Source organism: Triticum urartu, chromosome 1 (assembly GCF_003073215.2).
Source record: "Triticum urartu cultivar G1812 chromosome 1, Tu2.1, whole genome shotgun sequence".
NCBI lineage: Eukaryota > Viridiplantae > Streptophyta > Magnoliopsida > Poales > Poaceae > Triticum > Triticum urartu.
In genome coordinates, this window is record NC_053022.1 from 505328333 (window position 1) to 505337525 (window position 9193).

General features: G+C 48.9%; 1 protein-coding gene and 1 pseudogene across 1 annotated transcript; one reads left to right on the forward strand and one right to left on the reverse strand.

The window, feature by feature from the left end:
* Nucleotides 1-1768: 1768 nt before the first annotated feature.
* On the reverse strand, nt 1769-2971 carry LOC125523210 (cyclin-D5-2-like). Its single transcript, XM_048688262.1, has 3 exons — nt 2643-2971; nt 2418-2554; nt 1769-2299 (listed from the first exon to the last, which is right to left on the reverse strand). Exons 1-3 carry the CDS (start codon nt 2950-2952, stop codon nt 1769-1771), a joined length of 978 nt encoding a protein of 325 aa, XP_048544219.1. The 5' UTR covers nt 2953-2971.
* A 5334-nt stretch (nt 2972-8305) lies between these two features.
* Nucleotides 8306-8833, forward strand: LOC125523199 (annotated as a pseudogene).
* Nucleotides 8834-9193: the final 360 nt, after the last annotated feature.

Consider the following 9193-nt stretch of genomic DNA (forward strand, 5'->3'; position numbering starts at 1 on the left):
GAAAATGCCATTGCCATGGAGGAGCAATTCACTAGTGCTCGCCCAAGGTTCGATGCTAGTAGTAGACAGGAGGAGCCCAGCTTATTATTGGCAGTAGCATATATCATGATTGGCTGGAAGGAAGAGAGCAGAGGAGTCAGGAGGAGGACCCCAGAGCTCTGTTGAACGTGCCCATGCATGCTGCCCCGGACAAACGAAACGATCCAGGAGCTTTGTCTGCCGCATGCCCTTGCCCTTGCCCTGTTCCATTCCACTCCATTTAAAGAGGGAGATGGAAAAAGAAACTGAACGTCCACATGAGATATCACGTCCCTGTTCCCGGGCGGGACATTGGTCAACCATGTGGCTCCTGCAGTGCCTCTCTGAATTAAAAGAGGTAATAGCACCCCAGGTACCCTAACTTGCATAAGATGTGATATTTTAGTACCAAACTTGCAAAACTCAATCCCATTATACCCTAACTTACACCTTATGTGATGTTTTAGTCCCAGGCCAATCAGAGGACGACAATTGGTAGCCAGGTGGCTGGTTCGGTCAGTACACACTTTTGCAAAAAAAAAACTCTGCCTTTTCCCCTAATTAACCCGTACTTTTGTGCAGTCAGTGCGAGTTACCCCAAGAAAGCCATCAGCCAAGGCTTTTTCCCGGTTTTCTGTGTCACCGCGCCCCCCGGCGCGCACAGCTCCGGCGCCAGGTACGATAGCGCCGACAGGGCGCCGCTACGGAGCGCGCACGCCACGCTGCTGCCGAGCTTCCTCGACTGCGCCGTCTTGTGCGCGCCGGCAACGAGGCGGGTCAGGCCGAAGCCGGAGACGTGCGGACGAAGCTCGTCGTCGAGCAGGATCTTGGATGACTTGATGCAGCCATGCACGTACCGGCGAGAGCTGCACTCGTGCAGGTATGCCAGTCCCCTCGCCGCGCCCTGAACGATGGACAGCCTCACCGACAACGGTAATGGAGTTGGCGAAGCTAGTCCACATGCAATTAGTGCTACGTGCATGAGTCCGGCTGCTAGCCGTTACCTAGTAGCTAGTACATGTACGAGTACTAGTTCAAGTCGTGTCAAAGTCTGAGTCATAAATTAGGCTAGTGTTGTAGTCCAAGTCGTGTCAAAGTCCGAGTCATAAACTAGGCTAGTGTTGTATCCGTGCAACACTAGGGCCTTGTTTGGATAAGTAGTTTTCGCAGAACTAGTTTTCCATGAACCTATATAACCGTCTAACAGACTTAAACCATGTTTGGGCCCCGCAGTAAAAACGTGAATTAGCAAAATTCAGTTTCCACAAAGCCAGGAATATGCGTTTTATGAAAAACTACTAATACATGTTTTTATGAAAACACGATTATACGGATACTCATCGCAACTGATATTCGCCGACTCGACGAACGAAAGCAGCAGCGGAAGCGAGCTGAGTCGGCAAGTTGAAACCGCCACCGTCTATGCGTGCCAAGTCGCCGAGGGAAGCGGCCGCCGCCGTCCATGCGTGCCAAGTCGCCGAGGGAAGTGGCCACCGCCGAGCGCACACGCCGAGTTGTCGACTGGAAGCCGCCGTCGCCGTCTTCACGCCGAGTTGTGGAGTCGCCGAGGGAGGCCACATGGCCGCGGCCATCGCACCGAGTCGTCAAGTAGAAGCCGCATGGCCGCTATCAGTATTTTCTCAGTTCCACCGGCGACGATGTCGCGTCGCTGAGACTGGTTTTCTACGCACCGACGATGTCGCCGAGCTGCGCATTCGAGCGCCTCCACTCCATGGCCTCATCAGTGTTCTCATGGTCTCTCGTTCATTGTTGTGCCACCCGTCGAGCTGCAGCGGGCGGCGCTACTCTGTCCCGAGCCTCCACCAAATGATGAACACCAGCCACGGAATACGACGAGGAATCCCGCTGGACGCAACCATCTCTTCTGCGGATGCAAGGCTGTGGCCGCGTCTCCGTGCTCGGTAGTGGCAACATAGGCAATGGGTGCAGCCTCGGCCTCAAAGGCACGGCGCCGGCGCCACCCGGACTCAGTGCCATCGCCGTCGTTGGGCTCACTGAGACGGCGGCGGCTACGTCGGTGCCGCGGCCGGGGACGACCCTGTACACGATGCCGCCATCCAGCTGCCAGTCTGATCTGCTTGTTCATCTCCGACACAGCTGCGATGAAGGCGACGGTGTCGGCAACATCATCAACAAGAACAGAATCATATGTACTGGTGGCAACTTCATTGGAGTCTGGACATGGCAATGATCTCTTGCCATGGCTCATTCTGCTTTTCAAGTCGCCAACCATCATGCTGTAGCAGGCATGTACATGCTCCTGATCAATGTAACAGACAAAGGTTGTTCAAACCCAATGCTCATTTCATCATCCAAATGAAACATTACTATGATCAAAGTGATGCAAAAGGGTTATTTATTTAGTTTGTGCAAGAAACCTTCTCAATGGGGCATGATGGAGATAGATTGTCCATCTTGGACTCCAGTGCTTCTTTGGTCAGTAGAGCTTCATAGGATGCAGCCAAGATTGCAGCTGCAGCCACAGTAGATGGCCTGTAATCCAGCACACTGCCGGTTGCATGAACACAGCGCAAATCAATCAGACAAAATGCAAGAAAGTTCGCAAGATTTCTTTTTAGAAGGTGTGCAGGACGAAGATGAACCTTCGGCTGTGGCAAAGATGGAGCCGATGGACTTGAGGGCGACGCGGGCGGGGTCATGCCCGCCGCCGCCGCGGCCGTCGTGCCGGTCGAGCCGGGAGGAGAAGCAAGGGAGGTAGTCGAACGGCGTAACGGCGGCCATGCGCCAACCGAGCGTGGACAGCACGAGCAGCTCCATCCGGCGGACGGAGGCGGAGCAGAACTCGTAGCCGCCGCCGGCGTCGAGCTCCGACAGCGCCGGCGCGCAGTACTCCTCCATCTTGGCCGCCACGGAGACGCAGGCCACGGACAGGAGGCGCGCCGCCCACGGCATGGCCGCCCTCTGCACGCACACAACCACATCATCCTCCCGTTCCTAAGAAGCAGAGAGGCTAAATTTGTTTTACGGTGGCGGTGCGGTGATTGATTACATTGACACGTCGCCGGAGGAAGAAGCGGTCGAAGTAGGCGATGGCCAGGTACGCCGTGCGGTGGCCGAACCCGAAGCAGCCCCGAGTCTGCAGATGCAAATTAGATGCCGGTTCCAAAGGCGTCAGTGACTGATCGATCGATGCTCGCACCAATAATCGTGAGAGCGAGGAGCTGAGTGAGTGCTCACTTCAAGGATCCATTTGACGGCGGCGAGGCGCGCCTGCCGGAACCAGTCCTCGGAAGCGGCCGACGAGCAGTCCTCCGGCACTGCCACTGCAGCACTAGCCCGGCAACGATGGCCGCCACCACAATGACGGCCAGAATCGGCACCGTGGGCGACGACCGACGCTTCGGCGGCCTTCCAACCTGCGCCGCTGCACCAGGGTTCATTCCACGGTTCGTCTGCGGGATTCTTCCCTCTCTCCGGCGCACCCGATCTTGAGCGGAAACCCGCAGAGCCTCGGGTTGTCGTCGAAGGCGGTGGGCCTGGTTGACGAGCGAGCCCACCTGCGGGATCACGCCGGCGAGGTCGTTCCCCCGGAGGTCAAGGCTGACAGCCACGGGAATGCCGCCGAACTCCGGCGGGATCCCGCAGACGAAATGGTTGATTAAAGAAAACGGGGGGGGGGGGGGGGGGTCTGCAAAAGTGTGTGCGCTGACCGGGCCAGCCACCTGGCTGCCAATTGTGGAGCTGTGATTGGTCTGGGACTAAAACGTCACATGCAGTGCAAGTTGGGGTATGATAGGGTTACATTTTACATGTTTGAAACTAAATCATCACATTTCGTGCAAGTTAGGGTACCTGAGATGCTATTACCTCCTTCGAGAGCTAGGTTTACCATCGGGGATGAGCTCCAGTTTCAGTACCCCACCACCGTGCACAATGTGGTGGAGGTAAGAAAGGCTGGGTACTACGCCTACAACAGCTCCAGCCCCATCGCGACGTTCTTGACTGGCAACGATGTCATCCCACTTGCAACCATTGGGACACGGTACTTCATCTATGGCGTCCCAGGGCATTGCATCATCGGTATGAAGGTTCAAGTCAACGTGAAGTCGAAGGCATTGCGGCCAGTACAACGGTGCCGAGGGACGGGGAAGCGGCTCCGGTGCCGGTCCAAGACTGTATTAAGCTCGGCCACGATGGCTGGCATTGATCAGTCTACGGTGGCGTGGCTAGGTCTGGCTGTTGTCACGACTGGTGTCGTGTTGTTATTTTAGTGACCGACAATTGGGGTGCTTTTTTCTTCTTGACGCATAGCACATGCTTATTTGTGTATTATAAATCATTTCTTTTGTTAAATGAAATTTCTTTCATTATAATTCGATTTCACTTATCTTCTTGCAAAACCAAACTATAATCATGGAATAAATAAAGGACAGTGCTTGGTGCCGGTCGGCCGGCCCAAATTTCGGTCGGCTGCGCACTAGCCGTCAGATGCAAGCTGCGTAGGCCGTCTGATTTGACTGCTCGGCTCCTCCCTCCCCACACCTCGCGCAGCCTCGCCCAACACCCTTCCCCTCGTGCAGCTTTCCTGTGGCCTAGCATCGCACCTCCAGTCGCCCCGGTACCTAGCACCACACCACGCCGGTGAGATGCAGTATCAATAGCTTCCGCCGCACTAATGCTCACAATTTACACTCGCACTAGTTCCAGCAAAAACTCTCTCTGGTTCCAACATTTGCATGCGCTGGTTCTAACATCTTGCCGGCAAACCGGTGCTCACCATCGCTGATTCCAACATCTACAGTCTCTGGTTCTAGCAAATGTGCAAGCCGGTTCCAACAAATGCACTTCGCCTGTGGCTCGTCGGTTCCAGAAAAAATTCGCAGCTCGCGGTCACCACCGTCGTAGCTACTCTGATGACTGCTTGCAACTTTTATGCCAATGGGTCCCAGCACCTCACCACGCTGCTAGAAGCATTCCTCCATTCAGCACCGTCGTAGCTCGTGGGAACCATGGTTGGATGGTCGCTGAGGTTTTGCAGCTTTTCTCCTGCCCTATTCTAACACATGTCAATTCCATAAAAAAAAGACTGGATGCAGTATCTATTGCCATCGGGTTCCTAGGATGCACCACAGCTGGTTCTAGTTTCCTCACTGACTAGTTCCAGCAAAAGCCATGGCCGGATGCAGCATCGCGGTGTCCCGTTGTAGCTTTTCTCTTTGGCGAGCGTAACTTTCCTCTGTCGTTTTTCTTTTAAGATGGCAGATTTATGATTTTATCTTAGCAGCTATAAAGGGGATTTACTTTTACGTTATCATATTACAGAAAAGGGCTAAGAGATGAGTAACAAAAAGGATAATATTAGTATAAATACTTAAGGTGTACTTAGTGGTAGTGTTTGGACGTAAGTACCAAGTTGAAGCCAATGTGCCCAAGGTATAATTCCTCACTCAGGACCGCACAGATTACCCCTTGATATTTGGGCGCACTGCAAAATGTTGTGATTTTATTGTATAAAATGAAACAGGGGAACTCATACTAAAAAAACAAGAGCATCTCGAGGAGAAATGGTGGTGATAAAAAATTCTCCTTTCGATCCACAGTGTTGTGGTTTAGCCCAAATGTATAGTACATATATGACAACTCATTATTAGTGGAATTACCTTTCACTACCAAAAACTAGGACCAACAATAAATCCTCTTTGCCAAATATGATTTTAGCTATATACCCCTTCTTCGAAGTACCAGTGGGGGTTCAGAAAAGATTGGACTTCTATAGATCATGTTTTTCCTGGCAGAGTGATGAGTTAAAACAAAAACACAGACTTACTAAATGGGATATTATCTGTAGCCAAAAGACCAATGTGGTCTTTGCATTGAAAATTTAGAGGTGAAGAACAAATGTCTTCTCAGCAAGTGGCTGTACAAGCTATCTGGAGAGACCGATGCCACATGGGCCCAGATCCTACGTAATAAGCACCTCCAGTCTAGAACCTTATCTCAGGTGATGATCAGACCGACCGATTCGCCGTTTTGGAAAGGACTGATGAGAGTGAAATCAACCTTCTTCCAAAGGACAAAATTCACTGTTGGTAATGGTACTTCTACGAGATTCTGGGATGATACGTGGTTAGGCGAGACACCTCTAGCTCTCCAGCATCCTTCTCTCTATAATACTGTTTAGCGTAGAGATGCTTATGTTGCAACAGTATTACAGTCCAACCCTCTAAATATTCAATTCAAGAGGACGTTAGCGGGAAACCGTTGGGAAGCCTGGCTCCATCTTATGAGAAGATTTATGGATGTTCACCTCTCTCAATAGCCACACAAGTTGCACTGGAAACAAACTCAGAATGGAGTGTTTTCAATGAAATCCATGTATTTGGATACTATCAATTCTGGCACTATCCCCCGTTCTATGCACATTTGGAAAGTCAAAATGGCCTTAAAAATTAAAGTGTTTATGTGGTTTGTTCACAAGCAAGTTATTCTAACTAAGCACAATTTGGCAAAACGTGACTGGACATGATCGCGAAGATGTAGTTTTTGTGAACATGATGAGTCTGTCAAACACCTCTTTCTTGATTGCCCAATGGCGAAAATTTTATGGCGGTCTATTCACAAGGCATTTAACATTACTCCTCTCAATACCATCCACACGTTATTCAGGACGTGGCTGGATGGAGTTGAGTCAGAAACCGAGAAACATATCCGTGTAGGAGTATGTGCTTTATTATGGGCTATATGGAACTACAGGAATGATTTGGTTTTTAACAGAACAACACATATTCATTTCTTGCAGGTTATTTTTCGGGCCGCTACACTTATCTGTATGTGGTCGCTACTCACTCCGACGGATGCCAGGGAGCGTATGGTTATCGGGTCTATCCATTGAGAGATGATAGCACGGGCTATCTTCAACCGTTTGAATGGCGGTCATATAATAAGATAGGTGTTTAGTTTTCTATCTATCTTATTTCCGCTGATTGTTGCTATCTCGTTTTCATGCTTTTGCTCTTTGTGAGCCTTATTGTTATTCAAGACTTGGAAACGTAGTTGAACTTTTTGCTTATTATTAAGATGGCCGCATGCATCACTCCGATGCAGAGGCCGGGGGATAACCTCCTTTTCGGAAAAAAATAACGGCGAGGCACCCTTACCCTGCCGATTATGCAACTTTTGAATCTGGTCAACACAATTATCAATAGTGAATTTCCGTAAATTTTGACAGTGGCATACATCTTAATTATTATTTTAGAAGAACCTTTATTAATTATATAATTATTTGACGTACCAATGTAGTACATGTGCGCACCAACACGTTCGCAATGTTTAATTAGAGAATATGTTGGATTAATTTATGTTCAGTACGCTCGTGTGGGCATCCGGATCGATCGAGGACAAGGTCTACTGATGGCTACTGATGATTTCCTAACTAAATGTTTGGACATGGTCTTTTGACAATGTCGTTACTAATCGTTTTCTCCCCACACCCGGTCTACTGACGGCTACCTATCTCATCTTCTTCATGGTTAGTGTTCTATTAAAGCTATGAAGCCAAGCATATATAATAATATCAGTTTCAGGAGCTAACGTGTACGATATCATTTTCATGTATTTTTGACGACCTACTCTATGTCACCTCGTCAACGTGCTTACACCCGATGATCCTTTAACACATCCATTGCCTATATATGTCGACACACTACAGACGTGGAGTTTCTACACCTGAGCTCATATGCTCCTACTATGAACAGTAACATAAATAAAATACAAAAACATTTCAAAAAATTCTGAATTGTTTTTGTGGCATACTTTAAGAAATGTTTGTTGTGCATGCAAAATTTCATCATGAAATGACATTGGTGGAAGGCATGGTAAAAAACAAAATCGATACTTTGAAAATGTTACTTTCAAACGCATTTTGGAGTTTTGATTTTGTTTTTTTGCGATGACCTCCACCAATGTGATTTCGTGATAAAATTTTGCATGCACAACAAACATTTCTTAAAGTATGCCACAAAAAAATTTCAGATTTTTTTGAAATGTTTTTCTATTTTATTTATTTTACTGTTCATAGCAGAAGCATATGAGCTCAGGTGTAGAAAGGTACTTTCGGACACACTAGTATCAATGATCTCACAACACCAATCATCATGCAGCCATTTCTCTCTTTAGCTTCCTTGGAGCTTGTGATCATTAGTTGATCACACAGCATAACCAATTTTCTCTCTAGCACAAACTTCCATCCCCCAACATATTTTGAATTACTACTAAGTCAGCTAGCTAGTAGATCCATATTTAATCCATGGGGACCAAAGCTCTTATTCTAATCACCGTGACCGTGACCATGCTTGGGACGGCCCTCAGCGCCAGCCACACCGTGGGCGCGCTGGACGGGTCGTGGGACCTTCAGACCAACTACTCCTAGTGGGTTTCGAGAATCAGGTTCATCAAGGGCGATGAGCTCAAGTTCCAGTACTCCGCCGTCGTGCACAACGTGGTGGAGGTGAGCAAGATGGGGTATGACTCCTGCAACGGCTCCAACCCCATAGAGACTTTCCTGACCGGTAACAATGTTGTTCCGCTTGCCACCGTCGGGACCCGGTATTTCATCTGCGGCGTCTCCAGGCACTACGACGCCGGCATGAAGGTCGAGGTCAATGTCAAGTCGAAAGAAGTGCGGACTGTGCAGCGGTGCCAACGGACAGGGAATCGACGTCGCTGCCAGTCCGAGATAGTATTAAGCTCAGCTGCGGCGGCTGGCGTTGATCAGTCTACTATGGCCCGGCTCGGTCTGATAGTTGTTGCGGCCGGTCTTACGTTGTTCTTTTAGAGTGAACGATGATTGTGGTCCTTTTTTTCCTTGATAGGTTGTAGCATGGTCCCTTTGTGTATTAAATTCAATTCCTTTGTTAAATGTAATTGCATTCATTATAATTGGATTCAACATATCTTGTTGCAAAAACCCAAATAATAACCAAGCGTGTAACCATGGAATAAATTTATCAAAGATATGTTGAGTGCAATGACATTACATCCATCCATTTGTTGGGGAACGTAGTATTTCAAAAGAATTCCTACGATCATGCAAGATCTATCTAGGAGATGCATAACAACAAGAGGGGATAGTTTGTCTACGTACCCTCGTAGACCGAAAGCGGAAGCGTTTAATAACGCGATTGATGTAGTCGAA